The sequence below is a fragment of the Mustela nivalis genome, assembly GCF_964662115.1.
Source record: "Mustela nivalis genome assembly, chromosome: 10".
Taxonomy (NCBI): domain Eukaryota; kingdom Metazoa; phylum Chordata; class Mammalia; order Carnivora; family Mustelidae; genus Mustela; species Mustela nivalis.
The window spans coordinates 26,959,710-26,980,191 of NC_139029.1; the positions used below are offsets into that span (position 1 = coordinate 26,959,710).

The 20,482-nt window shown below is 53.3% G+C and overlaps 1 protein-coding gene across 2 annotated transcripts in view; it reads right to left on the minus strand.

The window, feature by feature from the left end:
• Nucleotides 1–20,482, minus strand: part of GRIK3 (glutamate ionotropic receptor kainate type subunit 3) — a 225,538-nt gene that overhangs the window by 15,978 nt on the left and 189,078 nt on the right. For both annotated transcript variants that reach the window (XM_082686539.1, XM_082686540.1), the window contains exons 11-13: nucleotides 12,966–13,189; nucleotides 7,412–7,530; nucleotides 4,806–5,023 (exon numbers count right to left, since the gene is read on the minus strand). In XM_082686539.1, the coding sequence (XP_082542665.1) occupies nucleotides 4,806–5,023; nucleotides 7,412–7,530; nucleotides 12,966–13,189 (561 nt within the window). The remainder of the gene's footprint in view (nucleotides 1–4,805; nucleotides 5,024–7,411; nucleotides 7,531–12,965; nucleotides 13,190–20,482) is intronic.

The window sequence follows — 20,482 nt, forward strand, 5'->3', positions numbered from 1 at the left end:
AGTCTCCCTCTAGAGAGACTCAGAGGAGGGGACATTCTCCAGGTGTCTACTAGTTGGTCCCTCTCCAAAGTGCTCTAGTTAAGTCCTCTGGGGACTAACGGGTAAAGGAGAATATAGTTCAGACTGCTTCCTAGTCTTCTGGGTCCACCAGCTGGAGAGGTATGGGAATCGAGTGCTCCTGTGTGCCTGGCACTGGGCTAACCACCTTACATCCAGCTGTGGGCTCAGTCCTCTCGCTGACTGCCGTGTGGTGGGAATCCATAACCGTATCATACAGGGGGACAAACTGAGGCTCAGAGAAATAAAGGGACTTACCCCAGTCACTCAGCAGAGCCAACACCCAGGACTCAAGTCCTGATCTGACTTTTAAGACCGGTGTGACCTGACTGTGCCAGGCTACATGACACTGAATCTTACCCAGTCCCTGCATTTGGGGGGTCCTACTTCTCCTTGAAGTCAGGGGTGGGGGTCCAAGGCTGGATTGGCCAGCAGATGTGCCAGGAGAAACTGGAAGCTGAGATGGGGTGAGTCTTCCCGCTCAGGCAAGAGTCTGCCGAGCACCTGGAAGGCGGATTGTTGGACTGGAAGCCCTCTCCAGTCATCTTCCAGGCTCCGTCGCTAGGACCTGACAAAGTTGCACTAAGGAATGGAGGGTTTGATGATGCTGGAGCCCTGGGGAGCCTGGGATTCTTGGGCCCCAGCTCTGGTCTCTTCCCTGAGCGGGGCTCCCTCACCCACAGGCCCTCCCACTGTATTGGGCCCCCACCCCCACTGCAACACAGAAGGGCGCTAAATCCTTGGAGAAGCCTTCCTCCGACAGCCTCTCCCTTCAAAGCTGCCCACTGAACACGCTTCCCCAATGTTCTCCTTTACATTTTGCCTACATATTTTTACAGCCAAACAGTGCTTTCAAAGACTTCCTTTTTCATCTCCTAATTAATTTTTATCTTCCGAGACGGAGGGAGGACAGCACAGGAGACGCTGTTTGTGATGTCTGCTGCTCCCCGACAACTCTTCAAATGAAATTTCTTTTGGAGCACCGGTGCCCCTGACGTTGTGCATCTCCCAGGCTGCAGGGTGGGTATGAGGGCTCTGGTCCCCCCCACCCTCATGCCCGCCCTCCTCTGAGCCTGACATCCCCCTTTCCGCTGCTGCCTCTGGATGGAGTGGGTTCTCTCCCTTGAGTTCTCCTCTCAGCCAGGGGCTCTGCCTGCGGGGCCGCAGCCTAGCCAGGAACACACGCTAACCACAGGATCGAGGTACCCTGCCATGCCCTCCAGGATGCCCAGGACTCGGCCTGCTCACTTCCTGTCCTTAATGTACCTCCTGCATCTGCTCCCCTTGGCTCCTCCTACCTCTTGGTTCATCCTTTGATTCAGAAAAGGTGGCCACTGGACGTGAATCCCTCGAGCGGCTACGTCCTAGGCGGCAGGACTGCTTGGATTGGGGAGACAGTGAAACTGGCTGTGTGGCTTGGCTTTTCCCCCACCGACTCCCGGACCGTGGTTGACTCCTTCCAGAAGCCACAGGCACACAGGGACAGAGAGCATGGGCACCGGTGCTAGATGGCGGGGGTTCGAATTCCAGCTCTGCATTTCACTAGCTGTCGATGGCAGGCAAGTCCGTGGGAAGTGAGGTCCCTTCGGATCCCACCTTCCTCAGGTGTCGAGTGGAGATGAATGATAATAACGGTCTCTACCAACCAATGTTGTGAGGATGAGGTGCGTGAATGCGGGTCGAGTGCCGAACGTGGCTGGCCCCGAGTCAGTGCTAGACAAATATTACTATTACTGTTGACCTGGCCAATGTCTCCCGGACATCCTGTGGCTACTTCTGAAGCTGATCCCTGTTCAACCCCAGTGCCATATCCACTCACAGGCAGCAGCGGGGAGGACTAGCCCTCCAGAGACCCTAGAGTGGGTGTGCAGAAGGGTGCTGCGTGTGCACACGGAATTATCTGTCCTTGCATCATGCTTCCATCACTGATCTGCTGTGTGATCATGGGCAGATCACCCACCTTCTCTGTTTCTCCAGATTAACCTCAGGTTTTCTTCTAGCTCTAATTAGAAAATGATAATGAGGAGACTACCATCTCTCTGGGGAGAGGGCTGGGGAGTGGAAGGGGGACGTATGACTGGAAAGCCCAGCTATGGAGGACCGGGGCTGGGAGGGTGGGGGAGGAAGGAAGCTAGTCCAGGGAACTTCTGGGCAGGTGCCACACTTGTAGCTCATGATCTGAAGTATCCCCAAATTCAAGCCCCTCTCTGCTTATGAAGCGGTCCCATTGCTGCGGTCCCTGAAAGGGAACCTGGCCTAGAAAAACTTCACTTGAATTCAAGCAGGAGACAATGTGGCCAGACTTCTAGGAAAATTAACTGCTGATTGGGAGAGCCAGAAAGTGGGGGTTGGTTCTGCAGAGGGATGCGGAGTGGCTGATTCTGGCCAGGAGCCCTTGTGAGCAGGGGCCCTGGTGCCCCCACATCCCAGCTGGGTGACAGCAACCGTGTCCCTCCTCTGCCCTCCTTGCTGCACTGTTTGCAGGGAAGGCGCGTGAGGGCGGAGCAGCCTGCTGGAGGTGCTGCCTGATACCGAGGACAGCAGCTCGGTGGGGAGCTGGAAGCAGGCTCCTGGAAGCCAATCTGAGCATCTTAGCGTGGAGGGAGGCAAAGGCATCCAATCCGCGGCAATGAGCCTGCACTGGGCTTATTTATGCTGCTTCCCTTTGATCGGGAGCCCTGCCTTGAGATGGACTCATGTGTAATGTATGAGATTCTCTGGCTCAGTCAAAGGGCTGGGCCACAGCCTGGGGACAGGCATGAGCAGTCACACACACGAACCGAACCATCACACCTGCAAACACATGCATGCACGGGCCATCACACACACACACACACACACACACACACACACACACAGGCTATTACACATATACATGCCTGGGCTACGACACCCACGGATGCCCATCCCCCCATGTTCACTTGTCTAGATACACCCATGGGGACATTCAGGCAGATAGACACACATACAGTCTCCATGCACACATGCATTTAACCTGTGTACTCTGAGGCATATACCTATATACCCAGAGCACAGAGACGCCCACACACACATGCTTGCTGGCACACATATAGATTTTTGCAAATACTCCCCCCCCCCAGACAGACTTTGCCCACGGGTCCCTGTGTGTACACATACACACCTAAATGCATGTTTCTGTGGATTCTGTCCTGTGACATACACACACACGTCCATACACATACTGACAAACGGCTCACATGAACACACACCCAGGGTCCCGGAGAGCTCCTACCGTGCCCGTGACAATGCTTCTATCCGCCCCAAATGCATGACAGTGACCTCTCGGGAAGTCCACATTGGCTACTTCTCAGTGGCAGCAGCAATGTCATAGGAGGGGTGCCCCTTTCCTCTCTCTCTCCTCTTCACTAAACATCTGCTTCCACCCTCCAGGAGGGTTACAGGGGAGGGGAGAATGCTGGTGGGGCTCTGGTATGCAGGAGGGAGGACCTCTCCTCTCCCCTCTCCTCCATCAGGCCCGGCTGGAGGCTCAGTCCATCCCTCCGAGGCTTAGCCTGGAAGGAGACCAGAGCTGGGGGTTCAGAACCAGGGCCCAGGCTTCCAAGTGACTAATAAATAAATAAAGGGATGAAAGGACCCACAGCCCCCAAGTTCCTGAATCCTGACCATTTCAGAGAAACCGTGAGAGCCGAGGTTCTCAGGGTGGCCCCGGGACCAGCAGCAGCAGCAGCAGCAGCACCTGGGAACTCCCTAGAAACTTGCTTTCTTGGCCCTGTCCCAGACCTACTAAACCTGAAACCCGGAAGGTGGGGCCCAGGAATCTGGGTTTTCCCAAGCTTCCCAGGCGATTGGGATGCACATTCAAGTCTGAGAACCGTGGCCTAGAACATGGGGTTTTGGGGGAAAGCAGGCATGGGCCTTTCAGCTGTGAGTGCTTGGGACAGTCTGCTTCATCACTCCGAGCCTCAGTTCCCAAATGTGTCACGTGGAAATAATCATAGTGCGTACCTCACAGGACTGGTCATGAAGATTCAGTGAGGCCAAGCTAGGAGTATGGGCCGCTGTGAGCTCTTGGTGATGACTCTTGTGATTTTTACTTTCATTTCCAGAAGGACATTTACCAGTTCTCAGGGTCTGTCAGTCTCCTAAACCTTAGCTACGCTAGCAGGTGGAAAACCTTAGGGACCTGAGTCAGGACACTATAAAGCAGGAGGAGCAAGAAAGCCATGGCCAGATCCTCGTTGAAACTGACCTGAGCAGGTGACGGGGTCTTTATCCAGACATCAGCAGTCCAAGAGCGTAACATGTGAAGAAATGCTCTTAAATGATTGTTTAAGTTTTAACCTCCTCTTTTCCTTGAAGGATGTGCCCCCTGCTGCCCTCTCAGTGGTGGAGAGCTCCCAGCCAAGGGCAGGTCAGGCTCTTGGGACACAGATGCCACTGAGACCTTAAGCCAAGGGCAGAGAGCCCCCTGGCTCCCACACCTGTCTGTGTGTCTGGGCCATGCTTCCCCTTCCTTCTTTTCCAGTCTCATCTTTCCACCTGTCCTCCCCTAACCCTGCCTGTCCCAGGTATGAAGATTTGTGCTGGGACCAACTCAGGTGGCCACATCCTCATCAAAGCTCTCTAAAGCCAATTGGTCTCAAACAGGGAGGGATGGCCCGAGCCCTGGGGATTCCTGACCCATTGAGGCTGTGAAATGAGGGGTGGACAGTGAAGGGCATGGGAGGGTCAGCTTGGGGCACTGCAAGGGAGGGAGAAGCTCTCACCTTGAAGAAGGTCATGGTAGCCCCATCCTTCACAGCCCCATACTCGATTTTGGTTTGCTTGGCCAGGTCATCAGCAGAGTCGATGGGCGATTCCATGCGCTCCACGGTCAGAAACGCAGCCAGGTTGGCCGTGTAGGACGAGATGATGATGAGTGTGAAGAACCACCAGATGCCCCCGATGATGCGGGTTGATAGGGCTTTGGGCATCAGTTCCGACCCTGGGAGAATGGAAAAGGCAGATGGTCCCTGATGTGGTCTAGGGCTGCAGTGCCTGGGATCTTGTTAACAATGCACCTTCTCAGGCCCCCTCCCGGGCCTCCCTGAACTGGTCCCTTGAGGGGTGGGGCCCAGCAATCTGGGTTTGGGAAGCCCTCTAGGTGGTTCTGATGCAGGCTGAAATGGAAAAACCACTGCTCTAGGACCACACACGTGCATGTGTTTCACAGGCTGGTCAGCCCCGGTCACCCGTGGTTCAGAACGCAGGGGGGTCGAAACCATGGGGCTCTGGAGGGATTTCTGCTCCCAGCCCTCTGTGATCGCACCAGATGCTCTCCCTCTCTGGGACCCCACAAAGCCCGGAGAGTCGTCCTTCCTCCGTCCCAGCCTCACACAAATACCGTGAGGCTGCCGCGGCATAATTGGAGGAGAAAGTGTGTTGCAAACACAGGCGGTATACAAACACAAGATTGCCTGCTGGTGCTTTACAAGGGGAGAAAAATCAACATTTTTTGAAGCTCGTCGCCGAAACAGATCCCTCTTCCTCCCCGACCTTGGGTGTGGAGCACAATTTAGATGAAACCTTCTAACTGAAGTAATTAACTAGGCGGCTTTCAAGAGATTTAAATAGCAAGTGACTCCTGAACTTTCCAGAATATTTGGACCTGCAATCTGAAAAGTGTCTGCTTTGATATGGATGATTTTTTTTCTCCTCAAAGAAATCACTCAAAGGAGAGAGTTTTTCAAATACAGAACTATTTTTCTCCCTCCTAATCAAAACCTCGTGGGGGAATACATCAGGGGCTGGGGCTTTGAATATAGCAGCTGGAGGAGGGCGAGGAGAAGCAATTTCTGCACTGGGGGGCTGTCAGGTCTTTCCCTACTGTCACTGAAAAAGGAAAATGCACGAAGAAGCAAGGTGAGGCTTCGGGACACTCATTAGTAGAGGGGACAGAAAGAACACTTCCGTTGAAAGCTGCCTGTCGCTTCCCAGCTCTGGAGACCATGGAGGCTCCTCAGGGTCCCCTCCTTCCCAACCACATGCAACCTCATCTATCTGTCCCACCACCCCCTGCTACCTCTCAGATTCCTCCAAGCTAGGGCTAGAGCTGTCCTCCCACCCCCGCAGGGGAGAATGACTTGTTGGCCTGGTGGACTGTGCTAGCCTCTGCTGGACCCCTACCCAGGCTCCTGCCCTGGCCTCTGTCATGGCTGGGAGATTGCTTGAATTGGGGGCAGCTCTCTCTCTCCTCTTCCTCCTTCATTCAAGCGCCCAGACCAGGGCTTGGGATGTAGTGGTCACTCAGGACACGCTGGGATAATAGCATTCGTTTGGCATTTGCTGATGGATGTCTACTGAGGGCCAGGGTTTGGACTGGGCCTTGAGAGCACACACAGATGAGTGAGGGACAGGGTGTTCTTTGGCTCCTGGCTCCCCTTACCTTCCTTGCCCCCTTGTCACCCACTGCCCCTTAGTGGGATCCTAATAGAGGCAGAGACTTCGGTTCCGTCCCCATTCCCCTCCCCAAGTTAAGAGGCTCTGGACATGTGACTCGACAGGCAGAAACAATGAGCTTGTGGCTCCTGCTCAGCAAGGCTAGGGAGGGAGGGTCCTCCCTGGGTGGAGGACTCCTCTCCTGGTACCTGTCCTTCAGCCCATGGTGTCTCTGCACCCAGTGCAGGTGCTCTGCTCCCTGAGACATTTGAGCAGCTGCGGATCGGGCCAAAGGGCAGGCCAACTGGTCAGGGGCAGGTGCAATATACCTGCCCTCCCTCTGGAGGTTGTAAGACAGCACTTTCCTGTGCATACCATCCCTGAAGCACCCATCCCCTTAAACATGACCCTTCTCGCTCCCACGCTCCCCATGGCCAGATGGTCACCGAGTCCTGCTCCTGCTACACCCTAAAGCTCTTGTAGTCCATCTCTGTCCTTTACCCCCATGGCCACGACCCCCGTTCAGGTCTCACCCTCTCATTTCTGCAACAGCCTCCCACCCAGCCTCCCTGCCTCCAGTCTCCCCCTTCCCCTGCTCAGCCTGACCCAGCTGGCATCTAAGGTGATGGGGCCAACAGTGGGGTTGGCTCCAGCAAGCAGGATGTTGTCCATCCACCGCGGCCGTAGCAGGAGAGGTTAGGGATAGAGCCCTGCCCGGCACGGGTGGGATGGCTTCTCTGTTTTCGCCTCAGACTCTGAGCCAGTCCAGCCCCAGGCCTGGTGGAGGACAGGGACCTGGGACAAGGGTACACACCCAAGTCCCCAGGTGTCTCCAACCCGCTGGCAGCTCCGCAGGTCTGAGGCTGTCCTGGAGGCTGGGTAGGCTCTGCCGACTCAGGAAAGGAGGCACCCCCGCGCTCCGGAGAGGAGATCCCTGGGGAGAGAGGGCACCCACCTTGCTGCATCAAGGACCCCATCCCGAACCAGAAGCTGTTCAGCAGAGTGAAGTTGTTTTCTACCACCTCGGAGCCGGGATTGCAGGGATGAGCATCGTACCACTCGTAAGGGCTGAACCTGCAACAGGAAGAGGGGCGGTGGGGCAGAGCTGCGGGGGGGGGGGGCAGGAGGGAAGGGGCGCCCATGCCACGGGGCGCTGCCTGCTTAGCCAACATCGCTGGGCCGTCACTTCAGCATCAATTTACTCAGTGCTCTGCTGGGGAGGCAGGGAATGGAAAATCAGGGCCATTTTGCTTCTTGTTCTTTATTGTTAGTGCCCTTTTCTGGTTGTAAAAGTAATTCAGCAGCATCTCTTAAAATTAAAAGCGCGCATGCCCTTCAACCTAGCAATTCTGAGACTCATTATCCAGCCTAGAAAAAACGCCCGTACAGGAGCATAAAGCGAAGCGCGCGAGGGTGTTTATCAAAGCATTGTTTGTAATAGCGAAAAACTGGAAACAGCCTAAATGTCCTTCAACAACAAAATGATTAAGTAAACTCCGTCAGAAGCGTGTTCTGCAATGTCACACGGCTCAGATAGGAGGATGAGAGATGTCCGGAGGTCCTGACAGCGAAAGATTTTCCACCCGTACTGTTTGCTTAAAAAAAAAAAAAAAAAAGTGATAAAAGATAAGAATGATATGATCACATTTATATAAATAGATTCCTAAAGATAAAGTGCTATGTCTCTTTAGATACATGCGTATACAAATACATTGGAAGAATCTGGAAAGAGTCCTAATTTAAAAAATATCAGCGTTTGCCTCTGGGGAAGGGAGTTAGGAGGGCAGCAGGAATTTCTGGGCAGCCTGTTGCTTTAGGTGGATTAGAAGAATTTTTTAAAAATGAGAACGGGCTTTTCAATTACTTGTATACTTAAAATGGAAAAAAAAAAAGCAAAACATACACTTCATAAAATATTCCAGCAGTATAGAAGAATACAGTGAAAAAACAAAAGTACTCCAGGATCCACCCCCGATGAGAACAACGTGTTACGTAATTGTTCTGATTTTTCTCTCTGAATATACAAATACCTGTATGACAGGGAAAGATGGTTCCTTAAAGCCCCCCACTGACTTCTAAGGAAGAGAAGTCCTGATAACCGGAGGGATCTTTGCTGCCTGAATTCCAGGTGGGGATATGGAAGCTGGAGGAAGCTAGAGCGCTCTGGAGGATGGGGGGACCCTGGAGAGAGCCCCCCAAGAGGCCCACGTGGCCGGCATGGCTGACGTGGCTGGCGTAGCTGGTGTGGGGTAGGATGCTGACATGAGATGCCCAGAAGCAGAGGCATGTCCAGTGGAATTTTGTTTTGTTTTTTTAACGTATGATACGCTTTAAGTGTGATGTTGTGACTCTTCCATCCCCCTTTAAAAAGCTTTAATAAATTATACATTGATCACCAAAGCCCGCGTGAGAAGAATTTTGTTTTCACAAAGTGGGAAGATTCTACACATATGAAATTTTAAAGTGAGGCTTCCAACCAAGACGGGGATATTCAAAGGGAATGACCACGAACTGGCTGGAGGCTCTGCAGATCCACAGGCAAGAGATAAAGGCTGAAGAGAGGAGAGGCGGAGGCTGCTATGGGAAGCTTCTGGAGAAAGCCTCAGGAGAGCCGTGCATTTTGGTGGTCCCCACATTCCCCACGTGACGTCCTGGGAGAGGAGTGTCCGTGGGACTGCTGAGGGAGCTGGTGGGCGGCTCTGTAACAAGGTGGGCCCCGCCTAGGGGTCCGGAGGGCAGGGGTTGGGCTGATGCGTGCCTCCCAGGTGCACGCAGGAGGGGGGAGTCCCTGCCGCAGGGTACTGGCCCCTGCATGCCCAGACGCAGCCAGGTGGGAGGACACCAGGCCCACAGCGTTTCCCTGGACCGGATGGGCCCAAGCAGCAGAGAGATGCAGCCCAGTTCTACCCTGTGTCCTGTCCGAGAAGGGCAACGGGACTGCGACAGGGGAGACCATGGGGCAGGTCCTGCTGAAGTGGGCCCTTGAGCGGGCCAGGCCAGGTAAGAGGTCTGATGTGCGATCAAAGGCAGAAATGTTGAGGACTCTACTGAACTCAACCTTCTCATTTCTGAATGGAAACAGTGTTTGTGATTAGAGAGACCCCTGGGGTTTCTGTGACCTGGATATGAGCCAAAGAGTGACAGACCCCAGGCTGAGTTTTCATGGGGCAAGGAGAGCCTCAGCCCTGAGCACACTGGGAGGCTGGGGGAGGGGGAGACCCAGTGAGAATGATTCCGGATGAGACCTCACTGGTCCTGAGTGTCTTACACACACACACACGATACCTGGGATCGTGTTTAAACACAAGAAAGTATCATGCTGTAGTGCTACCTAGAACTTGGGACTTTTCCTCTTACTAAGTCACCAGCCTCTTTCCAGAGCGGTTCCTCGGGATCTCCTTGCTCTCTGCAACTACTTCAGAGGTGTTTTCAACCACTTCTCTGTTGCGGGGCTTGGCCTGTCCCTGTCTCCATTGTCGCACACTGTGCTGGAAGAAAGAGCCCTGGGGACCCCTCCATGGGCACCCATGCTGATGGGCGGCCCTATCCTCGGAGGAGAGACTTTCTAGATTTGGGGGCATTATAACGTGGGCTCAGTGGTGATTTCAATAGGCTAAATTCCTAGGGGGTGGACCTGTTTCTCATGCTCAAACCACCCAGCTCTAGAAGGAGCCTCTTGGTCATCAAGTAATATAAGGGGCCCGGCTCCTCACTGCCCCTTGAGGTAGACAGCGCAACGGGGGCCCATTTTACAGATGGGGAGGTGGTTTGGAGCAGTCAGGTGAGGGCGCCCCTGCCATCCGGGAGCTGGAAGGTCTGGATTCTAACCCCCAGGCCACAGGAGAGAACAGGAGCGGGCTGGACGCTGGACAGTAAAGAAGGTGTCCCCGAGGTTAGTGATGGTCTTGGGTTAATGGCTTGCAGCTGCAAAGGACTGTCACCATCTTGCACAACGGTAGGAGCTAGTGGAGGCTGACCTAGCGATACTCAGTCTCCATTCCTAGGAGAAGATGACGTCCAGCCAGTGACAGAGGTGTAGACAGAGCACCGGCTGGCTGGGACCATCTCTTCCCCGGATGTGACTGGAATGGGGCACCCAGGACTGGACCTGCTGGCAGTTCACCCTTGTTTCTGCCTCCGGTTTTAGGCATGTAGGCATGTAGGGTTATCTTCTTCCCCCAAGTCCCAGCTCCCTGCCTTCTGTGGTGAGAAGGCACCCTCCCTCCCTTCCTCTCTCCTTCTATGTGTCCAGGTGTAAAGCAGACTATCCCGGTGGTAGAGAAAGGCCTTGGTCAAGGCATGGACCCCTGGTGCTGGACAGACACAGGCCAGGCCAGGTGAGTCTGCAAGACAGACAGCCCGGGACCATGCCACAGCCGCCCTGCAGGGAGTCTGGGGCCCTGCCCATGCTTCGCGGACTCCAGCTCTCAGGCAGCGGTGTCCAGCTCTCCTGCTGCCAGCATGGAGCGGTCTGAAGGACACAGACCACATGGAAGGGGGACAGAGGGCCACAGCCACCCTAGAGCTGTGTCGTGCTTGATCTTGACAGTCTTGGACAAAAATCGAGTTAGTGGCTACCTATAAAAACCATGAGGTGTCACATAAAAAAATCTGAGTCTGTCTAAACACCATGAATGCCGCAGCACTGGGCCTACGTTCCAGCCCAGAGCAGTCGTTTGGGGGCAACAAGCCGCTGTCCCTCTGGCCAAGTGTGTGTCCTCTGGGCCGCTGTGGCCTCTCCCCTTCCCTGCCTCCTCTCCCTCAAGCTTCCTGTCCAGCCCCATGGGCACCGGTGTTTGCCACGCCCATTTAAACTGGACAGGTCTTCCTCGGGAGTCTGACTCTGTAAGAAAAAGCTTTCTGACCTCGGGCACTGGCTGAGCCTCCCTGAGACTGATTTGCTGCTTCTACAAAGTGGGGGGAATTATCCCCACCTCACAGGACCTTCGTAAGGATCAGGCGGGGTGGGTGTGAATTAAGTGACTGTTACATAATAGGATAATTGTACTGTGACGCTGTTCATGGCCCTGTGGCTAGGTCCCTTGTCCCTATCCTGTCCCCTCAGGTGCCCTGCGTCATTCCAGCAGCTGCAGAAGTCTCATCTCTTCCAGAAAGTCTCCCCAGGTAGGGGGCGAAGTGGTCCCCCTACCTTCCCTGACAGGAGGCAGGGGGAAGCAGGCTGAAAGACCAGGGATTGGAGGGGGGACTGGGCGCACATTAGAGTCATGCTGGAGAAGCCGGAGCTGTTTTCTAGGGGTAGGGAGCCCAGAGGGGGCTGGAGTTGCTAAAATTATGGCGAGAGCTCTGGAGAGTGTCTCCTGCTTTCTAAGTCTTGTTAGGCTGTTAGAGGAATACAGGCATCTCCTGAAGGCTGGCCGGCGGGGCTGGGTGGACAGGCGGCCCCCGCCAGCTGGCAGCCGAGGGTTTCGGATGCAGGACAATTTCATGCCTCACATCCTTTCCTTTGGTCTCTCTCTGTGCGGGAGGAGGGAGTGAAGGCTTTCAAAGAAGACTTAGGAGGAGGAAAGGCCCAAACACGAAGTCCTTGGATCTCAAATTGCCTCTCCAGAGAAGTCTCTCTTCATATTTTGTTAGGGTTTAGAGAAAAAAGAACCAGAGCAGTGGCGGCGGGAGCCTGGAAGGAGGGGGCAGAGGGTCCAGGGCCCAGGAGCCACCCACTTGGGGCAGGGGCAAAGGACCAATGTCCAGGTAGCCAGGGATGTGGATTACAGACAGAATCCTAGGTGGTGAGAGATCAAATGCCAATCACTTGTCGTTAGGATGGCTTCGGTGAGCCTCAGATGTCTTCCCTTCCTGGGGGTGGAGGGATGAGATAATGATGTCATGTAATGCCTCTAAAGCACAGAGCACAGTGCTTGGCAAACACCAGGTGCTCAGCAAACACTGAGCTAAACCTGTGCCCTAGTGAGCTCCTCCCACCATCCACCAGCAAGTATGTGCTGTGTCTCCTTTGTGTGAACTACCGAATGTGCAAGGGTGTGGCCTGCGTGTGTTAGGGACGGGGGCGTACGTGCCAAGTTTCCGCACATGTGCCCGTGTGTGCTTATGTGACACGATTCCTCCTGCTGTGTGAACCAGGAGGACACAATCTGCCTTGCACATTTCAGTCCACTTGCTGGACCATCCAACACACCTAAGTCTGCTGTCCTGGGTACCTGGCCAGGCGGTGCAGCTCTGGGCAATGACTTAGCCTCTCCAAGGCTGCTCACAGGGCTGGGATAGGACTGCTGCCTCCTGGTTATGGACACAGACCAGGGGATGGCCTGGGGAATACAAGCTTGGCATGTATGCTTGTATGGGGGGATGGTGATCTATGGAATATTCCTGGAAGGATATAAAGGGATCTGAGCCTCAGCGAGGGAGAGAGGAGCAGGCACAGCAGTGGCCTGAACCTTAGCCAGTGGCTAAGGACTGCTGAGGTGGGGACCAGTCTGGCTCCCTGAAACCCTGACCTTGGGCCAGAACTCTGGCCAAAGCATGTCCCTTACCTGGCAATGACAAAGAGGACACAGCTGACCCCCAGATAGGCGAGGAGCACGTACATCCAGATGTCTGGGGACAGGGGGTTGAGGAAGGAGAAGACACTGGGGTTGGTGCCATTGGGCTTTCGATACAAGATGCTCACACCAAGGGTCATGAAGGGCTTGGAGAAGTCGATGGCTTTCTCGCGGACGTGGGTAATGGTCAGGGGGGCCACGGCCAGATCTGCCTTCTGCAATGAGAGGGAAACACACACACAGAGACAGATGTGAGTAAAGCTTCAGACTAGCAGGGGACAGGCACCTCTTCTCAGAGGAGGAGGAAGGAAGGGAGTGAAGTGGAGTCATTTCCAAAGCCTTAGGGTCACCTGACCACAATGTTTACAAGTCTTTCTCCTGGGCCAGGCTACCCCCAGCGTGCTGCGGAGACAGTGATGAATTAGATGGAACCCCTCTCCTCCACGAGCCTCATGGCCTTCAGGAAGAGGACAGTGGCATCCACATGCAGAGAGGAATTCTAGGAAAGCTATACCCGTGTGGTTCATCCTCAAAATGGTGCGCGGTCAAATAGATACAGTTCAGCAATCTACAAACATTTAAAAATAGCTCATGTTATTTATTGGTGACTTTCAAACATCATGAAGAGGACACAGAATCCAGAACAGACCTTGCTTGAATCTGCTTTCCTCTCCTAGCCACTTCTTGACTGCTTCTCCCTGTTTTGGATATTCTGTACTTCCTAAAAGCCTTAAAATCCAGTTGGACAAAAATAATACCCTCTTTGGAGGCAGAAGTGAGTCCAGCGCCCTCTTCAATTGGTGAGGGGAGGGATGAGGGCAAAGAAGAGGAAGAAAGGAAGGGGGTGGGGAAGGCTAGGAATGTTCCTGTGCTGGTCAATTTTAGCTCATCACAATTTTAATGAGGGTCTAATTAAAGGTCTATTATCTCCTTGGTCTGAGCTTTTCCTGATGAACAGTCTCCCCACTGTTCTCCTGCCCCATGAGGCCCCATTCAACGGCTTCCTTTTTCCCACATTCCCTTTTTCACCTCCATGGTTTGCACACCCATGCCCTATTGAGAATGTCCTCTCCCTGTTGGCTCTTACCAGCTTTCTGTATTTCTTTGCACATGCTACTTCCTCCAAGAAGCCCTCCCTGATAACCTCCAATGCTAAACCCCCATGAAGCTTGCTCTGCCTCACAGTAAGGTCCTACCTGGCTCAGTTGGAACCCAGGATCTGTGGTCATGTGACTTTCTGTCTTACCTGCCTATTTGCCTGTGTCTTCCTAAGGGCAGTCAGGGCATAGCTGATGCACTGCTTTGTCCATTCCTAAGCCCCATCTCAACTCTGTAATATTTGTTAATAGAGTTTCCTCTGGGATGGCTCCTGTGGATATTCACATATCAAAATGTGAACTGAGTTATCACTTCCCGGTGTCGGGGATGGGCTGGACAGAAAGAGAGGCCAGGTCCTGAAGACCAGCACTAAAGACCCTGTTGCAAATGTGGGATGGCTGCTCTGAGACCCCTTTCCAAGGCAACAGTCTCTAGGCAGCTACCCAATGTCTTGGATCAGATTCATTCATTCATACATTCATTTTATGAGCTTTGCTAAGCACTAGGGATACAGAGCTGAGCCATGAAGACATGGCTTCTGCCCCAGGGCTTGCAATCTAGTCGGAGAGACGGACACTAATCAAACCATCTACTAAGTGGTAGCTGCTAATGCCAACTCTGACTTCACCAATCCTAGATTAGGAACCAGCAACCAATTGAAATCAGACTTTAAGGAAGGGAAGCCTGATCTGGGTAGACTCCGCAGGTGCCCCAGGCTGGGGGTGGGGGATGCCGGCAGACACACAACTTTGACATTGCCAAGCCAATGTTTTTCCTTTTAAAAGAAGCCCCCACAGTTGATTATTGACATTCAGAGCCTAAGCGTTCAGTGAACCTTAGGACTTGGGATGGAGGGGGAGGGGGAGCCTATTAAAAAGCATTCATCATACTGGGACCTTCTGTTTGTCAATTTCTGAATGCGGGCATTGGAAATTGCCTAGCTTTGAAGGCAGAGGAAGGAGAATGTCCAGCTGCTGCCACCCTGGCCCCCTGGGGTCCTCAGAGTGTGTACAATGGAATACAACAAAAAGAAGGGAACTATCAGGGAAGGTGCAGAGAGAGTAATGTGTACCTGCTTGATACCAACTGTACTCCAGTCTGGGATACAGGGCTGAGCAGGAGACCCAGTTCCTGCTCTTACAGACTTTCCAGTCAAGTGAGCCCCTACTGGGGGGGTGCCCATAGGACTCAGTGGGGTGGGGACCTGGCTGGGATATCCTGGAAGGTTCTTTTGATTCCTGAGTTCTAGGATCCTCTATAATGTTGGCATTGGGGAGGGGGGTAGTGGGCTTTTGTTCTAGAACTTGGCCTCCCCTGGTCCTGTCCCTTCAAAGCACATTGGTTTGGGAGAACCTCAAAGTCAATGTGCCAATCTTCCTCTGGCTTTGATAGGAGGTTGAATGAAAGGACTAGCGACGGGAGGATCTTGGTGTCTGCAGCCACGTTTGTTTCATGAGAAGCGGTCCAGGACTGGCGAGGAAGCCAACTGCAGGGCTGTGGGACCTCCTTCTTCACCAGCACTGTCCTGGAACCTTCTGAATCTTCCCACCCTCATCCTTCTCTCCCGGCTCTCGCAGATCAGGAGGTCTTATAAGTCGGGAGGCGGGCTTCCGCAGCATTCTGTACCTACAGCAGCGAGTCAGCTGGTCAACCTGCCCTTCTTCATGGGGAGCTTTGGTGCATCTTCTCCCTTAGGGTTCAAGAAGGCTGGCATTCTCCACTTTGATTTGGGTTTAGGCCGGAAACACTGCATTTCACCGTTGGTTACGATTTCTCTGAAAAAGGCATTATTTTGTCCAGCTTTCCTTGAAAGAGCAGAATAGATGTCAAGTCTCTGCTGTGTCAGTTCATTACTCAGAATGAAAGGCCCAACCTTGGCAGGCTCTTCCCACTTGAGCAAGTTTTCTCTGAGGACGACTCATGAAATCAGAGGCTGTCAGACCTGGGCGAGAGGTCTTTAAGAACATCTCTTCCAACCTTCTATTTCTTATGGCGGGAAACTGAGGCTCAGAGAAGAGCCAAGGCCTTTGCTCTCATATTTACAGTAATCAGGTCCTTGAACAAACTAAACTTCTCACCTGTCCAACACAGTCATGGGTCTTACAGATGATCTGTTGGCCCTGTCTGCCTGAGGACCTTTCCATACCTTTTCTAACCCTCTCAGCTGGGCAGGGCAACCCTTCCAGGACCTTACTTTATCCCCATAAGCAGATTTCCACTTCCCAAGAATCTGTCTGGACCCACGTGGCACCAGCCTCTCATACTATACTCCATACTTGCCCGGGGCCCCTTGGAGCCACCACGTCTCTAGGAACCAGAATGAAGGTGAGGAGGACTTAACCAGCTGCAACTCTGTATTTCAGCCCAGAGGTCCAGCCACCTTGACTTCTGGCTGGACACTAGCCTTGTCCCAGAAAGTGAAACCAGGAAAACCTCCTCTCAGATTCTAAGAGTGGACTTGTGACCATGGTCCCACTTCTGGCCACTTACCACCCATCAGCCTTCTCTTAAGCCTTCTCTCTCTTTCTCTCTCTCTTTTTAAAAGATTTTATTTATTTATCTGACAGAGAAATCACAAGTAGGCAGAGGCAGGCAGAGAGAGAGAGAGGAGGAAGCAGGCTCCCCGCTGAGCAGAGAGCCCGATGCGGGGCTGGATCCCAGGACCCTGGGATCATGACCTGAGCCGAAGGCAGAGGCTTTAAGCCACTGAGCCACCCAGGCGCCCATCTTAAGCCTTCTCTTAAGCCAGGGGTCCTCCCTGAGGAAAAAGTCTATGCCCTGAACCCCAGCTTGCTACCTGAGTCTGGTGTCCCTGTTGGCCCCTGACTAATTGCATTCTAGGCATGGTCTTTACCAGATTCCACATCTCTGTGCTCTGCCTCTTGTCTGGGATTCCCTAGGGTGTCCTGTTGCTCAGACTGGGAACTGCTGCAGTTACAATAGTAAGAAGCATGGTCATTGCTGAATGAGTCCCATACGCCAAGCATGGTTAAGCATGCTAATGTACACCATCACAGATGATCCTTCCAACAGCCCCGTGTGGCAGTAAGTGTTACCACCACATTCTAGATGAGGATTCCATGACTCAATAAGGCCAGGATGTTTGTTCAAGCTCTACTCCTTTGAGTGACAAGTGTGGGTGGCATAGGAGTGAGCATAGCTGCCTTCCATGTTGGTGAATAGCTAAGCCAGTACTCGGACCCACTTCACCGTGACCTCAAACCAGCCACGCAAGCCACACGTACGGGGCTGAACTGTGCGCCCCCTCCAAACAGGTTCAAGTCCTAATTCCCTAGGAGCTGTGAACGTGACCTTACTTAGAAATAGGCTCGGGGCGCCTGGGTGGCTCAGTGGGTTAATGCCTCTGCCTTCAGCTCAGGTCATGATCTCAGGGTCCTGGGATCGAGCCCTGCATCGTGCTCTCTGCTCAGCGGGGACCCTGCTTCCACCTCTCTCTCTGCCTACCTCTCTGCCTACTTATGATCTCTCTCTGTCAAATAAATAAAATAAAATCTTAAAAAAAATAAATAGTCTCCTTTTCTCCCCCCACTAAAACAGTCTTTTATTCTTGCCACTGAGATTAAACAGCGTCGGATAGATTGCCGGGAGAGTATCCTGAGCTGTGCAGAGGGAGGACACAGTCTATCTTCAGTGGGCGTGTTCACCTCCCCAAAGATCAGGCTCTCTCTGGCTCCTGCTGAGTGCCCCGAAATTCATCAGTGAGCTCACGGCCGCTCCTGGGCGTGCAGCACTGCGGGTTCTGACTGTGCGATGGCTCCTGGTGGGAGCCCGTGTGCATCTGGTCTCCGTGTCACAGTTGTTCCCTCCCATGTCCCCAGCAACACTCCCCAGGTGGTTTTAATTTCCCGTAATACCACTGCACACCTATCCCAGCAGCCAAAATTTTAAAAAAGATACGGATAATACCAAGTGCTGACAAGGGTGTGGAGCAACGGGGTCTCTCCTGGGTTGTGGGAGGGAATGTAAAATGGTGCAACCCCTCAGGTCGTCGGTTTTTAGAGAAGAATGGAGCTCAGGACAGCTGCATGGAAGTGGTGCATCGGGCAAGGTATGTGGGAAGGAGCACAAAGCTCCCATGTCCTCTCTCTCTTGGGGCGCGCCACCCTTCTTGCATTTCCATGGGTTCACCAACCCAGAACTTCTGCAAAAATGGTCTTTGCAGAAGTAATCAAGCTAAGATGGAAGTCATACTAGATTCGGGTGAACCCTACATCCTAGGCTTTGGGCTCCTCGTAAGCAGAGAAGAGGACACACAGGGACACACTGAGAAGGCCCTGTGATGCTGGAGACAGAGACCAGAGTAATGCAGGATCAAGCCAAGGAGCACCAAGGATGCTGGCCGCACCAGAAGCCAGGGGAGAGGCGTGGGACACATTCTCCCTTGAAAGGGACCAATCCTGCCAGCACCTTGATTTCTGATTTCTGGCTTCCAGAACTGAGTGAGAAAACATTTCTGTTGTTTTAAGCCACCTAGCTTGTGCTCATTTGCTGTGACAGCCCTGGGTCACTCCTACACCTGCCACTTGGGGCCAGGACAGGATGCTCAGAGTTCCTTCCACCACCCCATTCAAATGAGCAGGCTCTATGGCCAGGCCCACTCTGCCTGCCCTGAACCTGGGCTGCATTTCCAGTGACATGAACCTGACTCTGGCTGCCCACCAAGGGTGCCACAAGGTCTCCCCAGCATACACTTTGTATCATCTGGCTGGGCTGTTGAACTCTATGGCTGCAGAAACATGCAGATTCACTCTCACTTCCCTCCAGATCCCTCTGCTTCCATTTCCACAGCCCCCCAAAGCCAGTCTCACTCCTGCTGCGCATGCAGGACTTCTCCCCGGGGCTCTGTCTGCTGGCTCTCTGCCCACGTACATGCTATCCTGGAATTCCCCTTTCGGTCTTTTCTCAAAGTGGTGTTGCTCCAGCTAGAATCCCCCCACTCCCAACCCTGCTTCATATACAGAAAGTGCTCTTAGGATAAAACATTCTTATTAGGGGTTCCTTAAGCCTTTCGTGATCTAAGAGAACTTTCTGTCCCAGAGAACGTTCTGTAACGGTGGGAATGTTCTCTATTTGCATTGTCCAATATGGTAACCGTTAGCCACATGTGGCCAAGAGCTTGAAATGTGGCTATGTAACTGAGGAACTGAGTTCATACTTTAATTAATTTCACATGAAAGAATTTGAAAAATTATTTTTATTTAAGTTTTAAATTTCAATAACCCCCATGACCAATGGCTACTGAGCCGGCAAGTGCAGACCCGGCCCTGCCCACCTCTCCAGGCTTTCCTTACCTCATGTCCCCTTGCTCGCTTTCTACTAGCTTCTTTCAGACTCCCCAACTCCAGCTCTCTCTCACCTCAGGACCTTTGCACGTGTGAGCTCCTCCACCTGGGGCTTCTTTCTCCACAAACGCTTTGTCCAGCTAATGCCTACTTCTCTTTCAGATCTCAGCTCAATTAAATCAATTAATTAAAATCCTCAGGTGACATCAGGTCTCCCTGGCGATTCCTCTCATGGCACAAGTATTTTCGTTCCTAGCACTGACCTCAGTTGGGTTTTTAGAGAGGCTTGCTGATTTCTCCTTCACTGGACCATAAGCTCATGAGAGCAGGATCTGAGCCCGTGCCTTTCCACCACCATGCGCCCTGGGCCTGGCACAGTGCCTGGCTCACAGCCCGCCATCTGTAGACTCTGGGACTGGATGAATGGGGATGTGTAGGGGAGATACCCAGTAAGCACATCTGCAGAGCTGCCTAGCTGAGCACATGGTAGTTTACAGGGGGACAAAGCAAGTCACGGGGCAGGGCGGGGTGGGTGTCTGCTGATGACTCCCAGACTCCACCCTTAAGAAAACACAGTGCTCCCGGAAAGCCCATGGACACTGACCTGACAACCAGCAACCTCAACGACCCACACATTACAACAGAGGGGAAGCGGTGCTGGTGAATTCCTCAGTGTCCACAGATGGGTCACCCCCCAACACCTGTAATCCACACACTGGCTTCCTGAGCGGTAGTGGCCTCACTGCCCACCAGTGAGGAAGGATGCCCGCACCTCTCTCTGGCCCAGGAGAGCTGCTGAGCCTCTCTCCTTCAGGAAGGAAGGGCGGGTGTTCCCTGCTTCAGGACCCCAGGGGCCCCAGGAGGGACAAGCCACAGCTGCATCTCCAACCACCTGCCCCTTTCCCCACCTCATGGGCTGAAGGTGGCATCAGCCCAGACAGGCCCTGCCCAGCAGGTCGCTGGGGGTAGTGACCCCCCCCCCTCCACATGCCATGAGGCCCTGGTGATACGTTCCCATAGTGCCCCTTGTGCTGCTCCTCCATGTCCTTATCACAACTAAATTCTTATTTGTAAGTCACTGTTTAGTACCTCCCTCGCTCCTCTGCT